We start from the raw sequence: 21965 nt of genomic DNA on the forward strand, positions 1-21965 counted from the left end.
CATTCCAAACTCATTCTTCACTCACATTGTTGGGTTGTGTTGTAAGGTTAAAATACCCTAAAATGCCTTCTGAAATTATAATTAACACAAGTAGACAAGTAGACTTCTTATCCCATTGTAAAATGTTTCATCAGAGATTTTACGCTGAATTTTCGTGTCTAGTTCACGTTCGTGACACTTAGCACTAGTGTCGAAGAAAGTTTGTTTCTATTATTTTAGGGCTAATTTTATGATTTATACTTTACTGTTTGGTTACATAACTATTGGACGAGATATCGTTTATAATTATATCGTTTTATTATAGGTTAAACCAGGTTTTAAAATAACTGAAATAACAAAAAACAAACCGTGAAATTGTCTTCAGCTGATCCATATTACAAGGATGGTTCAATTCCATTATACATTCAATTATTATTATGATTCAATTTGTCAGATTGTATTGTACCTTTTTTTTGATTACTTAAGGGGGTACATTGGGGTAGTTTATAAAGAATAACTGGCTACGACCAGCAGCTGTTCCTTAGCCAAGAACATTTTTATAATAGACCCATGATCAAGGATAGCTGGGTCCAGTTCATGATCAAATGCTACTAATTTTTCTCAGGATTGAACCAGCAAACTTTTAATTACCAGGTGAACACTATATAATCGCCCAGCTCCAATTAGGTTTTTGGTAATTGCGTATAAAGACATGTATTTAACATATTGTTACTGTGACGATGACATAAAAAATTACCTACAGGAATTTGAAGAGGTTTAATAAGTACCTACCGATGAAATTTCAACACCAGTCGAAGTTTAATCTAAAATAACCCTAACGATTTCAAATATAAGTAACTTATATATTAACAACAGTTATCTATGTTATACATACTTTTAACATGTCACACATTGTAACTAGTTTCTTTCTGAAAATACCATTGAATATAGTAGATTATTTTGGTAATTAAATTGAATCCATCTCTAAAGTCAGTGTGTAGAGATTATGTGAAGCAAGAAACTTGTCAACAAATTTATTTGGACTTTAATTTTATATAAAGAAAACTTATCATAAATTACATCAATGGACTTTTTTTATTGCTTCATGGTTGGAGTGTCTTAATTTTATATTTCACATTTCACCCAGTCAATTGATGATATCCATAAGATGGCATGTTAGAGCCTTATTATGCTCCAGTGAATGAATTTTTAATCATCCTGAATCCTGAAGTCATCATTCAGCTGTTATTTCAGGTTTGAAATAATATTTTATTCATATCAGCCTAAAATTTGCATTAGAGTAGTGTGAATTGAGTAGGCCTATACAATACAAGTTTTTTTTTTTAGATTTAGAGGTTTAAACAAATTGAAAGAGTTAAATTGTTTTAACAATAATTTATTTATAATATTAAACACTAGGTGCCCTATATTCAAGGCAATTTAAGATACAATTTCTTTTTTATAGTTTATTAGCCTCTGGATCACTGATTTTTACAACTTAATGTTTAAATTACCTGTGTCAAGTGATCCTTTGTGATCACTTGCCGGATACAGGTAATTTAAACCTTTATTGTTATGATACAAATCTTCAACTGTAGTAAAATATAATAAGCATAGACCAACAAAAAGGGGACATTTAAAGAAATATTTATCTGTACACAAAAAAATGAATCACAAGTTAGATTACTATAGTTCGGCCGGTTAGAAAACGACCTGCGCGCTAATGCTAAACCAATGCTAGAGGAGGTCGCTTTCTAAGCGGCCGAACTATAGCTGGCCACACACCCTTCCAAGGCTATTGAACCCTGTCTAACAATGAAAGTGTTTTGGCAGTAAATAAATTAATTACTATAATTAATTGTATTTACTATACTACAGTCACCAAAATAATCTATCAAACTTAGGAAAATGAAACTGAACTATTTCTCAGTCAAAAACCTGATACCATGGCAAACAATAAAACAATCAAATTGAAAGGATAAATTTAGTCCCAAATTTGAAGTTTAAGTGTTGTTGTGTGTTTGTTGCCCAGTAAATAAAAGACAAAACAGAAATCAGTGAAAAATATTTTAAACATGTTAAAACCATTGAATTAATACTTCGTCTATTTTCAAACCAATAAAATAATGCTCATTCAAACCACTTACTTTTCCCGTTTTGTCGACTTTACAAATGCCACCATAAATATAAGACACAGTAATAACACCAACAATGTTTAAAATGTAAGATAAAGTGATTCTTGTCCATTCAGTCCCATGTTGTTGTGTTATTTTTTAATGTAAATAAAGTGAGATTCAAGTCAAATGTTAAAATCTTGTAAAATAACTATTTTTTGGAGTTTTGTTTTATACATTGGCATTGTTAATTTAAAAGTGTAAAGACTGTAAAGTAATACTATTCTATTTATATGAAAAGAATTTAATTGGTTACTCACTTTGTAACGACACAGGTAGAGGTACCTAAATTTCTTACAATTAACATTACGGTAATAAATTTGTTGCAGACTTCCTTTTGAAGGTGGTACTGTACTTAATTCTTACCGCCCTATATCTGCATGTGAAATCATCTTAGGTATATTTTTAGTTTTTAGAATGGTTGGATGGAATTATTATTTCCATAAATAATTAAATGTACTTGGAGATATTTGTTTTATTCTTGTAACACAATTCTTATCACCCAAATTAAACAAACACCTAACATTTGTTGATTAATTCATCAAGGCCTGCGCTTATTTCATCGATAATTTCATTAGGCAATTTTCCACTATTTACTAAACTTAACAACAACTGAAGTTTTTCTTCTACATTTATACTGGAACTTGCTTCAGGAATGGAGCTTGTATGGAGTTCCACATCAGCTCCAATTTCAATTGGTAGAAAATTCATACAATCCGTAGAGTTAACTTGCATGATATCGTGATTTTCATTTTCAATATCTCCATTAGCTCGCCTCTTCTTGTAAGCTCTTAATCTCACAAGGTTCTTCGTTATTAACTGGGCTTTGGTTAATTTGTTTTGACTTGTATCATCTCCCACTTCTTTGGTCACTGGCGTTTTCAAAGACTGTACAATTTGCGCAGGAGGTACATTAAGTGCTATCTGCTCTTCAATATATTTATTCACACCTTTAGACTGAGGATGGAATTTCCAGTCTTCAATTGATGAAGGATGACTATGAGTAGGAAAATACTTTACCTCATATTTACCATGTTTATCTAATTTTAATTGCATCATAGAAACACATCGATTCCCGGTTTTCACCTGACCAATTTTTCTCTTCCGGTTAGTTTTGCGATAAAAGCTTTGCTCAGTTATACTTGGCGTATCACGTTGGCAGTAGAAGTAAATAAATTCATTGTCTCCACGAACTTTCTTACCAGAATGCTGGGAGTAATATGAAAAACTTTTTTCTTCTTCTTCTTCTTTCCATTTTTCAAACTCTTCCTTGTTATTAAAACTGATGATTTTCGGATCTTCAAAGCAAAGTCCGTGTTTTTTTGTAAGATGCTCTATCAGGTGTGTTTTTTGAGCAAAGGATATATCACATTCCGCATACATACAACTGATGTTTTGACAGAAATACTTGTCTTCTCCTCTCTCTTCATGCCTCTGAATATGAGTTTTTAATCTATCCTTTCTTGCTAAAACAATTTTACAAATTTGACATTGAAATTGCAACTTTGTTTTGTTTTCTGGACATTGCTTTTCATGACGCCTTAGGTTTTTTTTAGAAACTTCTTTGCCACAAAATTGGCATAAGTTATTGTCACTAAGTTTAATACCAGAGCAACAAGCAATTGCAAATTCAAGTTGATTACGAACTTTCAAGTTCAATTCTTCGTTAATTTCGTTTGAATTCATTTTCCCTAGGACAGGTAACCTGGAACAATAAAACTAACTGTACATTTCAGTTAAATTTCCTATAAGGAAGAAGCTATTACGATACATGGCAACGAAAGACCTAGACCCTGGAACGATTTACTTTGATCCAATATCCCTAAAGATGGAATAAACTATTACCGCAGGTGGCGTGGTAAGACCTAGACCAGAGATTGATTTAATTTTTAATTTGATATTCGCCCAGAGGCCTGACACAATATTCATTCAAATTTTTATAAATATATATATTGTAAAAAATGGGACTAGCCCTGAGCACACAGAGCTCATCTACGCCAACACCCCGTTCACATTACATTTCGTCGACCAGAAGGACCAACTACAGAGTTTAAGAGCAGTAGCATGAGCATTAATTTCAAAATTATTTTCCCAGCTGATGTGAGCAGATGATGACTAGTAGCCGGCTGGCTTCTGAGAAACAGCCATAACCCTATCGGTGATCAGCCAATGAGAAGGGCTAATGAAGAAGATAAGGAGGGGGTGACAAGTATTGGAGTTGGATTTGGACCTGGGAAGGAAAGGAGAGGAGAATACTGTGGGCTACAAAGGAAGGAAATTTGGATTGTGTGTGAGTGTGTGTGGGTGCGTAAAGAAACATTGTAACAGTACTATGTAAAAATATAGCTAAATTAAAAAGATTAAAATACCCCCGCCCGCAGCAAACCTGCAGACTGAGCAAATTTATATCTACTTGGCTGAAATTCCACAAAATTCTTCCCGTTAAAATTTTCAGATTTATTTCCTATCTAAATAGCATTAATTATATAGGCATTAATTATTAGGTTTGCTGCTACAGAGGAAGGCAATAATGTGTTTTTTTTTTTTTTTATTTAAATATTAAAAGCTTAAGTATGAAGTAAACAAATTTCCAAAATTCATTAAAATATGTCCATAGACAAGCAAGTTATAACAGTTTATTTATTCTCCATTAAAATAACATGGTTATTTAAAATTAAATTTTTTTTGGAATTTTCTCCGTTACCGTTAGGAAACGTTAACAACGCTTCAATATATTAAACTATTTGTTTATATGAGCTCTACAAAATAATTTGGAAATAAATTGACATTTTATAAAGGTGAAAAATGGGTAACCCTCCATTTTTTACCCCATAAAAATAAAGACCCATAGCTTTGTTCCCATAGTCCTATCCTGCTGGTTTCCAAATTTGTTTGAATAAATGTAGGTTTACACGTTTATACCAAATTTCACCAAAATCGGATAAATGTTGTTCGAGTTATCGTGCTAACAGACACATATAAATATTATATGTATACGAATTTCAGCGGATGGTGTTTTTGGCCTCTGCGGATCTCAAATCGAAAAAGTAAATTGGTCCTGGGTCTAGGTCTTACCATGAGATATACGGTAATAGCTACTACATGCCAAAAACGGTGAGAGCCCTGAGGGCTTAGGTCATATGTTGGCCTGACTTGAAGTAATGTGACAAACAATTCCAGGTCTGTGTCCAACAGAGTAGAGGGGGTTTTTTTAGGGATTAGTCTCTGGTGGATTCAGGAGTCTCACACAACAGGCTGGCTACCTGTGTGCATAAAAGCATTTTCTCTCCTCTCCCTTAAAAAAAAAAAAAAAAAAAAAACTATAGACCTACTATCTATAAAGTCCTTAAATTATATAATAAACATGATACAAGAGAATGTACAACCTATTTTATTCAACCATTTTAACTGAATGAAAAATATATAAACACAGACATAAACATTAAAAACAATAACATAAACCATGTGTGTTAACACGTTTGCTGCTGACCGCCAGATGCCGGGACGGCGCCAGGAGCTGAACTAACGCTTGCCGCTGCGTAAACATTGCAATTAAACCGGCTTTTGACATAGTACTAAGTGATTCTTATAGATAGCAACACTACCCAGGTTGCAGTCGGTAAAGTAGTGTCGTTATCTAGCAGGAAAGAGGTGGGACAAAGCCCTGTTCTAAACGACCCTGGTGGTGATTTTGGGAAACAATATTTTTTATTGCCAGAAAAATACGTCCCCACGAGCTACAAAGAAATAATAGGACGCTCGTGACGAGCTGGCTGATCCATGAAAACATTAAACAACAATGAACGGCGACGTTCCAGAACGTTCCTAGCTCCTGGCGCCGTGGCCCGTTTGACGTTCCGGAACGTCCGTAGCAGCGAACGTGTTAAGAAATCATATGTTGATGACAACTCCTTATTACACCTACGCTTTTTTGTCCTAGGAAAAAAAGTACGGCACTCATACCTTAGTGGTAAAATGTCCATCTGGGAGCTATTAATACTTAAAGTTTAATTTAAAAACGGAAATTAGAATATTTCACTTTATCAGACGCTATTTTCTGACGCTGTTTTGAACCAAAGGTGGTTGGAGTTGGGATGTGATATGTCTTTAGGCCCAATTGCCACAGATATATATTCCATTGTCACAGATAGCATTTTCAACTAAGGATGGGTTGATTTTGGAAGATAGATACTGTTGGTGTAAAACTATAAAAGCAAAATATTTTTGTGTTTCTTGAGCCAGAGTTCACTTTTACCAGATTACGCAAGCCTGCTATCCTAAAAGAAATCCCTATAATTGGCAAGAAGTTGCCCTTTAAAGGCTTGGTTAAAGTTTGTGTACAGCCTAAACCAACAATCGTCAGCAGCGCATTCTGTTGGAGGCTCAATTTGAATACTTTGTTTTAGCGAATTTCCCATATAGAAAATATTAGCAAATTTCCCATATAGGGAATAGGCTATTACCGTAAGTCTCATGGTAAGTCCTGGACCCGGTACCGATTTAGTTTTTCGTTTTGAGGTCCCCAGAGGCCAAAAACAACCGTTCAAATTCATAAATATATATGTGTCCGTTAGCGCGATAACTCAAGCAAAAATTATCTGATTTTGATGAAATTTGATATAAACGTGTAAACCTACATTTATTCAAACGAGTTCGCGAACCAGCATGATTGGACTATGGGAACAGGGGTTTATGGGGGGTTTTATGGGGTAAAAATGGGTTTTTCTAATGTTTCATCCTGAAAACATAAAATAAAATATGCAATTTATTTCTAAACCATTTTGTAGAGCTAAAAAAAAAACAAATAATTTAGTATATTGAAGCATTGTTGCATGCCAAATGGTTACGGAAAAATCGCAAAATAGTGTTAATTTAAAATTACCATGTTATTCTTATGGAGAATAAATACAGTATAGTAGCTTGCTTGTCTATGGACATATTTTAATGAAATTTTGTTTAATTCATACTAAGCTATTAATATTTTAATAAAACCCCCTATTTTCTTCCCTGTATCAGCAAACCTAAGTACTCATTAATATTAATGATATTTAAATAGGAAATAAATCTGACAATTTTAAGGGAATAATTTAGTGAAATTCCAGCTGTGTAGATGGAAATTCGCTTAGTCTGCAGTTTTGCTGCGGCGGGGGTATTTTATTCTAAATTTGGCTTCGATATTTCAAGGAAATTAAATGTCTCAAACTGTCTGTATAGTAAGATCTAAGCCTGTTGAACCATTGCATGTTGAAAGTACAGTGAATAAATATTTCCATAGAAACCATTAATTTTATTCATTCATTTTGTTCATAAATCAATGCAAGACAAAATTGTTCCTTATGTCAAAATTATGATGAGGAAGAGTACAGACTCAAGAAACTTAAGTGTCTTGACTACATTCCATTGGGTACCACAGTAAGTAGATCAGTTCTGGAATATCAGTGAAAACTTGCCATGTTTCTTCTATTCTTGTCACTCCTGCTTCATACAACCTAACTTGCAGAGGAACACTATAGGAAACAACCAACTAGGGACTTCTAATGAGGAAAATGGAAGTTTATAGGATCTACTTACATGAAAATGATTGAAGAACACAATGGAATATGGGAGATGAATGCAGATAGGATGAGGAGCTGGACTATCTGGGAAACTTCAAGAGGAATAAATTGAAAAGTTCTGCAGCAACACACTGTGAGCCGATTGAAGACAATTTACAATAGAAAAGAAGGATAAAGCCTGAAGAAGATGAAAAATAATAGTTAGAATGAACTTGCTAGTATTAAGAAGTATGCTAAGTATCTAGTATTAAGTAGCTTTTGTACCTAGAGTTAGTATTTTATGTATCTTTTAATAAAGTATCCGTGCGCTTTCCTACTTCAGCGTATACGGAGCGTCCCCTGGGTGGCGGATAGGGGGAAGGTCGGTGGATCTGCTTGTCAGTCCTCCCGGCTAGGTCCGATGGACCCGCTGACCAGAAGTAGGTCCTCCATTCATATTGGGGGTTGTGGCGATGGGATAACCACCCTCCCATGTAAAAAAAAACTTAAGCATGTTGTGTATCTAAGGTTAAGTATGTCATATGTATCTAGTTGTATTTTTGTACGTAGTGTTAAGTATCTTATGGATCTAGTAATAAAGAATTTAATGTACTAACTATTATGGTGTAGGATTTATTTCACTCATAATTAATTGTTGAGAAACAGTTTCGTCAATAATCACAACTCTTTATGGTATAAAAGGTAACCTTCTCAATTAAAACACATTTCTTTCCGACATGAATGATTTTGAATGCACAATCATAGATTTGTCATCCTTATGGAACAGCTGAAGCCAATTTTGTGAGTGTGCTCTTTGTTCAGTAATAACAATAAAAAGAAAATATTTCTCCTCCGGAAGTAAACTACCATGCCATATATTCAAAATTTGAATACCGTTATTTAATTTTATGATTTTTTTGCTGTAAATTTGTATAAAAAATTTGATTTGATACATCCCAGTTTTTTTTTGTTTTAGATGAACATAAACATTTAATAGATCTCTGAAAAGCTGATACTAAAAAAAACATGTTTAAGTATCAGACCCCCGCCGCAGCAAACCTTCAGACTAAGCGAATTTCCATTTACCTGATTGGATTTACAGAAATATACATCTTTTTAGCCATTAGTCAAGTAGCTTTATTGTAGGTCCACTTTCATTCAATAGCTTTGTAGGCAAACCTCAATCTGTTGATGGTCTTGATGCTGTTAATTTTACTTGACTGTGGGGCACTTAGAAAACTGCAGCCATTAGCTAAAATCATATTTTTTGTTCTGCATTTAAATATGTGGAACTGATAATGGGGATAAGGCCTCGGGTACGATACGAGCGGTAAGCGGTAACCTGAGCGAAGCGGCGGTGGTGGCTACGATACAAGCAGCACATTTATAACACACATCAAATTCCCCTAGTTTTATGAGTCAGTTTCGTCGAAAGTGGTAAACTTTGCTTACCTGTAAGATGTATTGCAACTATTGTTGCTATTTGACAATTGTTTGCCTTTAAAAAAAAACTTAGTTTTTAGAAAAACAATGGCCCTAACTTGGTCTCATACTTTTCTGGTGACTGAAGTGTTTTAAAACTTCCATGCTGGTCATTCCACAAACATTCCCTGGACTGCACCTCACGTATACACCCGTATCGCACGTTTGCTGCTGTTTTCCTGTCATTTTAGGCCAAACTGAAGCATGACTCACCTGAGCGGCGAGCGGCGTTTTTGCGAAAATTGGTTTTGACTTGGAACCATGAGCGGCGCTGAGCGGTTCCGCTTACCGCCGCTCAGACGTATCGTGGCCACCCCCAACAAATTTACACGCAACTAAATGAGACCCGATGTCAGAGCGGCGCCGCTCATATCGTACCCGGGGCCTAATGGGATTATTTAACACCCCTATAACCATTCAAAAAAGAACACAACTAGGCAGTAGGCTAGGCCTCAATAAAAAGCAAAAAAATGTAGATCGATACTGACTGACAAGGGGAAACACAATCAGTGCAAAACTTTAACAGCAATCAAGACATCAGTTTGCAAAAACAAAGATCAATTAAGTTAATTATAACGAAAAGGAAAATTAACATAATTTTTGTTGGTCTAGGTCTTTTGCTGTCTATATCCCTGGACAAACTGTGTAATCAATGGTAGGACTTACTAACAAAATCACCCTTATTTGAACAAATTTTCTTTCCTATCCGCATCAGCTTCATTTATCTGGGGTACAGTTTCCCAAAAACCAGCGATATATTATCTTATTACCTATATATAAAGTCAGGACCACGAAAGTTTGCAGTTGAGGGAGGAGCCTATATTCCTTGTGACTTCGAAGGAGCCAATGAGGACAGTGCGATGTTGCAAAATCTAATAATAGGCTACCAGCTGATTTGAAAATATTTTTTAGTACCTTATTTTAATAAGTGTTGTCAACAGGCGATATGGCAGCGTCGCACTAGCCTTGTCTTGTGATTGGCTGCCACCAACTGCAAACTTTCGTGGTCCCGACTGTAGGCTATATTTCTTTCAGTTTGCATCTTACCATATGGTATAAATAAATACCCCCGCCGCAGTAAACCTGCAGTCTAAGCGAATTTCCATTAGCCTGATAGGATTTCACATTAAAATGCCTCCTTAAAAATATCATATTTATTCCCTATTTAAATCGAATTAGTTTAACGAGTACAGTACTTAGGTTTGCTGCAACAGGGAGGGTATAAAGGTGGTTTTTATGTTAATATTTTAGTAAGAAATGAATGTACTTTCCAAATTCGATCAAAATATGTTCAAAAACAAGTAAACTACAACAGTTGACTTATTCTCCATAAGAATAACATAGGGATTTTAAATTTACAATTTTTTGGAATTTTCTCTGTAACCATTAGGCGCACAATAACGCTTCAATATACTAAATTATTTATTTTTTTAAGCTCTACAAAATGGTTTGGAAATAAATTGTAAAATTTTGTGTTTTTAGGGTCAAAAATGGGAAAAACCTATTTTTACCCCATAAAACCCCCCATTAACCCCCCTTCCCATAGTCCGATCATGCTGGTTCGCGAACTCGTTTGAATAAATGTAGGTTTACACGTTTGTACCAAATTTCATCAAAATCGGATCATTTTTGCTCGAGTTATCGTGCTGACGGACACATATATAAATATATACATATATATATATATATATATATGAATTTGAACGGATGGTGTTTTTGGCCTCTAGGGACCTCAAAATGAAAAAATAAATCGGTCCCGGGTCCAGGTCTTACCATGAGTACTACGGTAATAGCTTATTCCCTATATGGGAAATTCGCTAAAACAATGGCAAAAACATGGCTTCACATAAGGATGAGAAATATAGCCTACTAAAGGAGAAAGTTTTATCATGCCCTCAGGTTTTGTATTAATTGCATGAATAAAGTTGTTTGTGATTTTATCCAGGGTAAAAAAAAAAATCCATTTCTCCATTTTCTAAGGGCAATTAAGTTACCAACATACCCTGGATTGTAGGTTTTTTGGTTGGTTTTTGTTTCTTTTAATCTGGTTTTAATTCATTGCTGTTCTAAGTTAGTTATTATTAAGTTACCTATTTGTTTTCTTACAGTAGCGTAAATTATACGAAATTATATTTTGTAGTTTTATTTGGCTGCACTTTACTACCTACACTCATTCGAATGAAAATATTGATTATTCGATTGTTTCAGCTGATATAATTTGGTTAGTTAGGTTAACCTTACCTAGCCAAACAATATAACTTAGCCTATCAATATCAATATAATCAATGATCGATATTTTCATTCGAATGAGTGTAACTTAGGACGTTAAGTAAAGTGCAGCCGGCCTACTTCCTACGGATAAGGAGTAAGTTATAGTTGCGCAGAGAATAACCTGCGATATATTATCGTAATTTATCAGTAAAAATAGGCCTTAATAAGATAAGTTAATTATTTGTGTAACATAAGAATTATCTCTCAAAACACATGAGTCGAATAAGCATTTGGTAATTATACTAAAAAATGTGACACTCATCACTCTTGTATGTCAATTAATTGACAGTGTCATTCAGTGACAGTGAAAAAGGATGCTTGCCACCACACCATGCTAGTAAGAACTGTGTGAGGTAATAATGGTAATAATTTGTAAGGTCTTACCTTGAAACTCGGTTTTAAATTAGCAACCAAGACATTGGAATTTAAATAACATTACACACTTTATAAAGCATGCTTTTGCTTAAAAAAAACCAGGTTTGTGACTTGTGAGTCCCAGAACTATTGGTTACTGAGCAGTTTACCTCTAGCTAGAGCCTTTGAAACCATGAAAATGAATTGAGAGAATAATCTTAGCCTAGATAAAACATACTCCAACACTCTATGAGACACTTGAGACAGAGGTTATGTTATGTTGTATTTTGTATTGTATTTATTATTTTTCAAAACAATGACAGCAGAGACCGAGCGGTGGGACACACGGGAGCACGGGAGGGACTAAGGCTAACATGTCAGCGTTCGCCGCTAGAACCGCTAAGTTGAATTTTTTTTAATTTTTAGTTACACAAATAACTATTTCCTACAGTCACCCGACAAAGTTGGCTTCCTTGTACTGTTTATTGTACAGAAAGCTGCTAATTGCTGCATATTTATACTTTGCCGTACGGTTTATACTTTGCCGGACGGTTTATACTTTGCCGCACATCAGGACTCCAACGAAACAACACAAAACAGCGTGGTTCTATTATGCACGTAATCCGTGTACGCTTGGAAATAGGTTGGCAACACTTAAAGATAATAATACTATGAGCAGCTGATTGACTATTATAACTACTATTTAACCTGTCATTTCGTGTTCATAGTTTCGGTATTTCTTAACTTTCTGGACTTTTCTTTTAAACGTTCTTAAAACATTCCTACGATCTTAATAAACAAGAAAATACCTTTAGAGCATTTTTTAAGGCGCGGAAACCACTTCAAATTACAAAAACATACGGAACTATATTCTCAAAACGCGGAGCACATTTCTTGCCGAGGAAAAATAGCGGAGTGATATGGACCGCGGGTACTACTTTCTCTAGGGAGGGCACCATTTGTGTTGCCAGCTGAACCTAAAAACGTGTTGTAGTAGAGGTAATACCAGAATATGACCCCACTTTCGGCGTTTTTGGACCTAGGACTTTTGAATTTTTTTGGTGAAAAAACACCCAAAATAGGTAAAATATGATGGTTTTACCCTATTTTTGGCGTTTTAGAGGCTATATGGGGGCATTTTTTGGTTAAAAAATGTTATTAATACTGAAAAAACAAGCCTGGAAATGAAGAGCTTTTTTTGACCACTTTTTTTTAAAACCCAGCTCTCGGCACGTGAACTCGGACGCGCTCCCGACCCATAGGTTACTTCTGATCCCCAGCGATGACAAACTAAAAGTCTTATGAAAAAATGTTAGAAACAAAAATTGAGGAACATCTAATCATCTATACTTCTTCCACTGAAAGTTTTTCTCTGACCGAAAAATAAAAAAAATCCTCGCTTACTTACTTTTTCATGTTTACTTTGAGTAACCTTTTTATATTTTTCTTAATTAATAATTATACAGTGGCATAAATTAAATTATATTTATATCGTATTAAACAGTAGTTCATGTAGAATTTTAATATATAAATTTTATGCTATAAATATTTTTATTAGAAGCTAGACAAACATGTAAGTGATAGAAGGCGCATCACTTTGAACATCGTCATGCCCCCGACAGTGCCGTGCTGGTAATACCTAGAGTTTGAAACTATTGCTATTGTTGAAATTATATTATAGCACATTTACATACAAAAGAAACTGGTAAATGGTTTTAAATTGTTTAACTTTTTATGCTGTATTATTATGTTGAAGGCTATTTTGGTTGCTGGAATTTTAGCTGTTTTGTTGTATATCAAGCCTTTTTTTTAGATATAAGTATTTTTAAACAATAAATCAGACCTTTATTTACTAATGCTATTATTATATTACAATGCATTGGCATACAAATGAAAATGGTTTGATTTATTTGTACTCATATAAAATAATATAATTCTTTTGAGTTATAGGGATGTCTGGTGATTAAATCACAAATTTAGAATATTTAATAATGGACTTTTAAAATAATGGAATTAAGTATAGACTTATAACATTTTCATGATAACTGTTTGATTTATTTGTACTCATTTAAAATAATGTTAAAATAGTATTTGATTTTTATGTTGTATTATTGTTTTTTGTTGTTTAAAAGTTGGAACTAACATAGTGTACCTAAATTTAACCATTTGTCGTATCTCAAGCAGTTTTTGAGAAATAAGCATTTTAAAACGATAAAGTCACACCAGTAATGCATGGAGTTTGTAACCATTACCAACACTGATATTATGTTATAATACATTGTCATACAAATGGAACCATTTAATTTATTTACCAAATGGTATTCATATAAGTTTTAGATTTTTAAATTTTTACCCTGTATTATTGTTTTATATCAAAAGTTGAAATCAATGTAGTGTGCCTAAATATGTTTATTTACTGTATCTCAAGCAAATAGATAGAATAGGATAAAGAGGTGTTTTTGGTGTTTTACCTATGAGAACAACTATCATGATAGTTGTGTGAAATGTGTGAAATATGTGTGAAATTTGTGTAAAATTTGTGTGACGAAGTACACACAAATTCACATCACAGTCACAGTCAGTTGGTGTATACACGGTGTCGTAACTGATGTGATTAAACTGTGACGTGTTATGTGTGAATTGATTTTTATGTCGTCAAATACAACAGCTGGTTTCTTCTCAACGATATTGTTGGATTTTTAAACGCTTGCTTAATGACAACATATAAACTGGAAGCAGTTTCAAAAATTTCACACTATTTTCACACATTTCACACAACTAATCAAATTCACATCACAGTCACAGTCAGTTGTTGTATACACTGTGACATGATTAAACTATTACATACCGTTTGTGAATCGACCTTTATGTTGTTAAATACAACAACCGATTTCTTCTCAACGATATTTTTTAATTGTTTGGACGCCTGACTGATGACAACGTATGTGTTTGTATATCAAGTACTGTTTATAACAATCAACAACAACTGGCCAATGAAAATTTTATAGAATATTGTGTTTTAAATAAAAAATGTTATGCAATATTGGTTAATAAAGAGTTAGAAAACAGACTGTAACCAAATGACTGACAGGTTGACTGAGAAACTATGGATGCAATTGAGACTGACCTATGACTGGATTGTAACAGAACTTTTACTGGACTGATATGCATGAATAGACTTTTTATAGTACAAATAGTATACAATTTCTCTCAATGGGTCAACATAAAAATATTAACTGCTTTTACTTAGAAAGTACGCAAACATTTATGCGATAACATACATTTTCTAATATTATCCAAACAAGGCAATATAAATTTTAAACCTTATATTTAACAATCATATTAATAATGACTTTTCATTTCATCAATATAAAAGTCTTTACCACCAGTGTTGGATAGCTTTTTCATAATAGACAAGGAAAGGTCTATGAATAATGGCAAATACGGATTTATGTTTGATAAATTTTATAATGACCAAGATCATGAGTATTAATGCAATCTTCATAATGTTGGTTGTAAGGCAGTTTCCTCCAAAACAGAGGGTGATAAGGGTAAATAAGTAAAAGACTAAAGTTTCTAACATTTTTATTTTTCAGTGTTCTATATCCTATCACACAGGTTTGTCTATTTACAATTATTGATCCTTGGTCCAAAGTCTGTGCCTCCAGGCTCGTATTCAGGGTTTGGCAGAGGTTAGATCAGTTCTAGCATACATCCTTATAGCTTGGTAGTCTATGATATTCATGGCTCAACACACTCATGCAGGCACAGCACATCATAATAGTGGTGTGAAATGAGTGAAAATAGAGTGAAATTTATGTGATGAAATACACACAAATTCACATCACAGTCACAGTCAGAACTCGTAAAAATACTATAGTGTAAAATTTGTATGACAAAGTATGCATAAATTCACATCACAGTCAATAGTCCAAACTTTATGTATTGTCATCTTATGGTCTTAAGAGCCCTTTTTGGGACACCAGGTCATAGTTAGCAAAACCGAGACGTTTGACAATCCTTTAATAGATAAACTGGAAGCAAGTTTTAATACGTTTCACCCAGCATATTTATATCGCACTTTGATGATTTATTCACTAATCTAAGTGTGTTAAATATTAAATGATCTCAAAGAATTTTACCATAGAGTAAGCACACATAGTGAAATCTACCATAAAATAAGATAAATACATTTAGAACCATTATTACATTCATGTTACCGGGCATGAACTCACCAACTCATATTAAAATGAGGTTCATATTTTAACAGTAGGATAGGAAAACTGGTAACTACAATGTCCAGTAATTGGTTCTGGTTATTTGTAACTATTGTATCTATATTGGATGAATCACTGCAATATACTAGTTCAACCTGACTGACCCCTCTCTATGAATTGCCTGATGACCATGTTACCTCTGATGATCACTCTTGCATACTTGATATTTCTACCATAGAACTTTCACATTCTAATTCGTCATTAGGTCTCTATGGAAATACCCACCTCTATATTTACACCCTCAGGTATATAGCACAATATCAGCTTCCTTTGTTATTGAATCCTGTAATTTAGCATGGTCTCATTGCTTTTACATATATGAAATACAGAAATTATGTTCATACAATAATATAGATATATAGTTTCCAGTTAATAATGTAAATGTTGTATCTCTATGTTTCAAATGTTATGCAATTAATAATTTAATCATCTGTTAGTTCAAAAATGTGATTCAAATCAATGTAAATAAACTAGTGACAAAATAAGGCTCATTTTTCAACTTACATTTATTTAACCATTTATTTCAATATATACACTTACAATACATAACAGTAAAATAAACAACAAAATGGCTTATTTTATAATTTATATGTTTTTGAAAATGAGTAAAGAACAACAGAGCTTGTAAGTTACAATACCAATGAGGGATGACAGTGCATTATGTTGTATTGGTTTTCCAGGTTATTGTTTAACAAGAAACTCCTTCTCATATCGATTGCTCAACAAATAAAATCTTTATCCACCACTATCATGGTCTTCGTTTTATCACTTTAACTAAATCAATATGTCTCGATGTAAATGGCATCCCCACTATGATTAATTCCTGTAAACACAATGCATATCTATAAACTTACCCAAAACAATCCCAATAATTATAGCAACTTTCATTGCTCACTAAAATGCAATTGTTTGTAGCTACCCTTCACAATTACTTTCTCTTCTTTGCATAAAGTAGTTTTCATCTTTATTTTGTATTTTCATCAAAGAGTACATTCACTAAAAGAGTCTTATGTATACAAACAATTTATATACAATATTCCAAGTAAAGGTTGTTCCAGCCTGGAAGTATACAACATGGTCGTCAGGGCCTTTAGAGTTTGCATTTGCATCTATTTTTTATTACAGTCTGAGGCTCTGGCTGGATATCTCATCATGATTGTAGAAAGTCAATGCTCCCTACTTCTACTTTGACCACCAAATAGACCCCCGACATGACATAATAATGCAATGACATAATAATTTGTTATTATCGTTGCTAAGTTAAACTACCAACTACGATTAGCAAGATGTGGGATTGTGTGTTGTGCCATGCTAATTTACCAAACACATATTAATCAGCACAAAGTACAATAACACATAATAGTTCAATGGATCTATGCTGATATTGGTGATAGGGGTTGAGCTCATCACAACCCAAACTTCCGATTAAAGAGGCATCGCATCCGACATTAATTTTAAGTCCTAAACTGAAGATTACAATTTGCTTATGTTCAGAGGCAAAGTGGATACCATCTAGCATCTTAGGAATGAGCTGGTCACAACTAAAAAGAAAACCCAGTCTTTGCACCACACATAAACTGTACACAATTCACCACTTGGGACAAGAAGCAAGCCTGCAATGATACTGTGGAGCAGGACTGAGTTTAAATAATGATTCCAAGTTCTCACGTAAGGTAAAATATAATTTCGGCACGAAATATTTGCCTGATTCCTCGGTAATACATGTTTCAAGACGCTAAAATAGTTGAGTAAAAAACATATTTTTTCAATTTTTCACAAACATTTAATCCAAACTAGAAAAAATCCAATATTTTACCAAAGGTCCCAACACTATGTGTTTCTTGCCATTTAAGGTGATATCAGCAACACATTATATTTATAAATATTTCAAACCAACTGGTACAAATCTCACATGATACAGACATTAATATGGATTGAAAATATTTTTGGAGTTGGACATTTATATAGAAATGTATAAATAAGCACGATTTTTTAAAAAGTGGCTTAAAATCTCCCCATGTTATTCTCATAGGTAAAACACCAAAAACACCTCTTTATCCTATTCTATCTATTTGCTTGAGATACAGTAAATAAACATATTTAGGCACACTACATTGATTTCAACTTTTGATATAAAACAATAATACAGGGTAAAAATTTAAAAATCTAAAACTTATATGAGTACCATTTGGTAAATAAATTAAATGGTTCCATTTGTATGACAATGTATTATAACATAATATCAGTGTTGGTAATGGTTACAAACTCCATGCATTACTGGTGTGACTTTATCGTTTTAAAATGCTTATTTCTCAAAAACTGCTTGAGATACGATAAATGGTTAAATTTAGGTACACTATGTTAGTTCCAACTTTTAAACAACAAAAAACAATAATACAACATAAAAATCAAATACTATTTTAACATTATTTTAAATGAGTACAAATAAATCAAACAGTTATCATGAAAATGTTATAAGTCTATACTTAATTCCATTATTTTAAAAGTCCATTATTAAATATTCTAAATTTGTGATTTAATCACCAGACATCCCTATAACTCAAAAGAATTATATTATTTTATATGAGTACAAATAAATCAAACCATTTTCATTTGTATGCCAATGCATTGTAATATAATAATAGCATTAGTAAATAAAGGTCTGATTTATTGTTTAAAAATACTTATATCTAAAAAAAAGGCTTGATATACAACAAAACAGCTAAAATTCCAGCAACCAAAATAGCCTTCAACATAATAATACAGCATAAAAAGTTAAACAATTTAAAACCATTTACCAGTTTCTTTTGTATGTAAATGTGTTATAATATAATTTCAACAATAGCAATAGTTTCAAACTCTAGGTATTACCAGCACGGCACTGTCAGGGGCATGACGATGTTCAAAGTGATGCGCCTCCTATCACTTACATGTTTGTCTAGCTTCTAAAAAAAATATTTATAGCATAAAATTTATATATTAAAATTCTACATAAACTACTGTTTAATACAATATAAATATAATTTAATTTATGCCACTGTATAATTATTAATTAAGGAAAATATAAAAGGTTACTCAAAGCAAACATGAAAAAGTAAGTAAGCAAGGATTTTTTTTATTTTTCGGTCAGAGAAAAACTTTCAGTGGAAGAAGTATAGATGATTAGATGTTCCTCAATTTTTGTTTCTAACATTTTTTCATAAGACTTTTAGTTTGTCATCGCTGGGGATCAGAAGTAACCTATGGGTCGGGAGCGCGTCCGAGTTCACGTGCCGAGAGCTGGGTTTTAAAAAAAGTGGTCAAAAAAAGCTCTTCATTTCCAGGCTTGTTTTTTCAGTATTAATAACATTTTTTAACCAAAAAATGCCCCCATATAGCCTCTAAAACGCCAAAAATAGGGTAAAACCATCATATTTTACCTATTTTGGGTGTTTTTTCGCCAAAAAATTTTAAAAGTACTAGGTCCAAAAATGCCGAAAGTGGGGTCATATTGCTATATTATATCTACTTGTTGTATAGTGTTTGAAAGACTATTTATTTATATGCTTTATAGTGACTGTAGGAAAAATATAATGTGTAACACGAGTGAAAAAGGCCTTTGCTGCACTCGAGATCATTCCGCACTCGCCTGCGGCTCGTGCGTTAACATTGCTCTCGTGTGCAGCAAAGTGCCACTTTCACCACTAGTTACACAAATAACTATTTAATCTATCTATACTATTATAAAAAAGAGGTGGTTGCTGTATGTATGGGAAAAGTAAAGGCGAAAAATACTGGTCGGATTGGGCTGAAATTTGGCATGATGATAGCTCACATTCCCGATTAACATATAGGCATATTCTTATTTCAAAAATCCTTTCGGGCTCCGCCCCAGTGGCTCTGGAGTTTCCCATCCCATGTTAACCTTATGAGAAATGAAATTATTGAATCTTAACAGCTGTTTCAATTAAACAAGTTGGTTCTGTTCTGTGATGTTCAATAGCATTAAAGTTACAAGGATTACCAACAGGGTGCAGCACTAGCACTATTATTTCTTTTACATTTATGACAACAGCTAATTTGCAACCAAAAGGTGAGTGAGCGTAGCGAACGAACTTCAACCTGGAGGCGAGTGAGCGTAGCGTACGAGCTAACCTGAATGCAAGTGAGCGTAGCGAACGAGCTAACCTGAAGGAAAGTGAGCGCAGCGAACGAGCTCCAACCTAAAGGTGAGTGAGCGTAGCGAACGAACTTCAACCAGGACGTGATTGAGCCATGCAAACGAGATCATCTTGAAAATTAAGAAGTTAAACGGGGCAAAGCCCGCGGGTTACAGCTAGTTAATTATAAAATATTGTTTTAAAATTATGAAATGAATTTTTAATTTTTAAAATAAAACTGTCATAACATAACCTAACCAACCAGACTTGCTGATAATATAAAAACGTTATAAGATAAAAATCGAATTAATGATTAGCCTACTTATAATATTTAATCAATTATTAAATTAATTTAAAAATTTAGTATTATAAAATTCAACTGTCATAACCTAACCTAACCAACCAAACTTGCTGATATAAAAATTTGTTGACAAAAAGTTAGTGCTACCAGCGGGATTCGAACCCGGGATCTCCTGAACACCAAATCGAAACGCTGCTATCTATCGGCTATCTATGCCACGAACGCCGCTGAAAACTCATCGTTTCGTTTACGGTAATCGTGTTGCCTCAAGAGTAGACATTAGCCACTAGAGATATGACGTCACTACACCTTTAGCCTTAGTCCCCACCGTGTGCCCATTCCGAGACCCAGTGGACGATTTTTAACGAAGCTCTCCCGATCGTAAAACCGCTCGCCTCGCCACCAGCGAGCCTTTCATGACCGGAAAATGCCACCCTTCTGCGCATTCGCTAGTATCAATAACCCGTACGAGCACTAGCAGCAGCTGGCAGCTATTTCAGAAAGTCACGCTCAGCTCAGACTGAGACTCACGGCCACCTTTAACTACAGGCACGGCCGCCTTTAACTACAGGCCGCGGCCTGGTAGAATTGGCAACGTCGCAAGTGGTGTTGTTTAGTGACAGACGTCCCATAAGATAACATGGCAGTCACATGGTGAGACAGGTGCATCAGCTCATTAATTCGCACTTTATTGATTTAAATTTTAATTTATGATAGGTTTGGTGTTCAGCGCTACGGGTGAACCGTTCCAGTTTCAAGTAGATTTTGGCAACAGTTGCAGTGAAGATACTAGTATGATTTTCTGAAAAGGCTGCAACAAGGCGTTAACAAGTGCGACATGGCAGCTTACTAGCGCATTCGCAGAAGTGCGGCATTTTCCCGTCATAAAATGCTCGCACCCACCACCACCACGGCCGCCTTTAACTACAGGCCGCGGCCTGGTAGAATTGGCAACATCGCAAGTGGTGTTGTTCAGTCCCATAAGATAACATAGCAGACAGGTGACATCAGCTATTATTATTGATTTAATTTTTAATTTATGAACATAAATTTATTAAAATATTGAAAATAAAACATACCGAATTGAAAATTGAAACAATATGAATTAAAATCTATATCTGTACATTTTTAAGCGGAGTCAATATTGTCATAGTCCAGTAATCAATCTTTCGTAAATACACAAATACCATTAGTTGCTTCCAAAAAAATCAGCTGTTACAACACCACTTGCGACGTTGCCAGTCCGAAGGCCGCGGCCTGGAGTTAAAGGCGACCGTGCCACCGCGCTATCCCCCACCACCATGGCGCCGCGCGCCTTGCCAAACGCCAAACGCTTCTGCCTGCCTAGCCTACTGCTAGTGCTGTTGTCGTCTGTCTGGAAAAGTGGAAAGTGGAAACGGCTGTGTTCGCGTTCGCGGCATATTGTTTTGTTAAGTTTATGACAGTAGTTTTCC

At 34.1% G+C, this 21965-nt stretch overlaps 1 protein-coding gene across 2 annotated transcripts; it reads right to left on the minus strand.

The window, feature by feature from the left end:
• Positions 1-1520: 1520 nt before the first annotated feature.
• LOC128993490 (uncharacterized) lies at positions 1521-12020 on the minus strand. 2 transcript variants are annotated; one of them, XM_054417432.1, is made up of 2 exons: positions 11965-12020; positions 1521-3858 (listed from the first exon to the last, which is right to left on the minus strand). In XM_054417432.1, the coding sequence occupies exon 2, from the start codon at positions 3837-3839 to the stop codon at positions 2673-2675; it is 1167 nt and encodes a 388-aa protein (XP_054273407.1). In that variant the 5' UTR covers positions 3840-3858; positions 11965-12020; the 3' UTR covers positions 1521-2672. The 2 variants fall into 2 exon arrangements, with proteins under 2 accessions (XP_054273407.1, XP_054273406.1); XM_054417431.1 differs by having other exon boundaries at positions 11825-12014.
• Between the last annotated feature and the right edge of the window lie 9945 nt (positions 12021-21965).

Source organism: Macrosteles quadrilineatus, unplaced genomic scaffold (genome assembly GCF_028750875.1).
Source record: "Macrosteles quadrilineatus isolate MER2022 unplaced genomic scaffold, UCM_ALF_1.0 Scaffold_4__1_contigs__length_99947679, whole genome shotgun sequence".
Lineage (NCBI taxonomy): Eukaryota > Metazoa > Arthropoda > Insecta > Hemiptera > Cicadellidae > Macrosteles > Macrosteles quadrilineatus.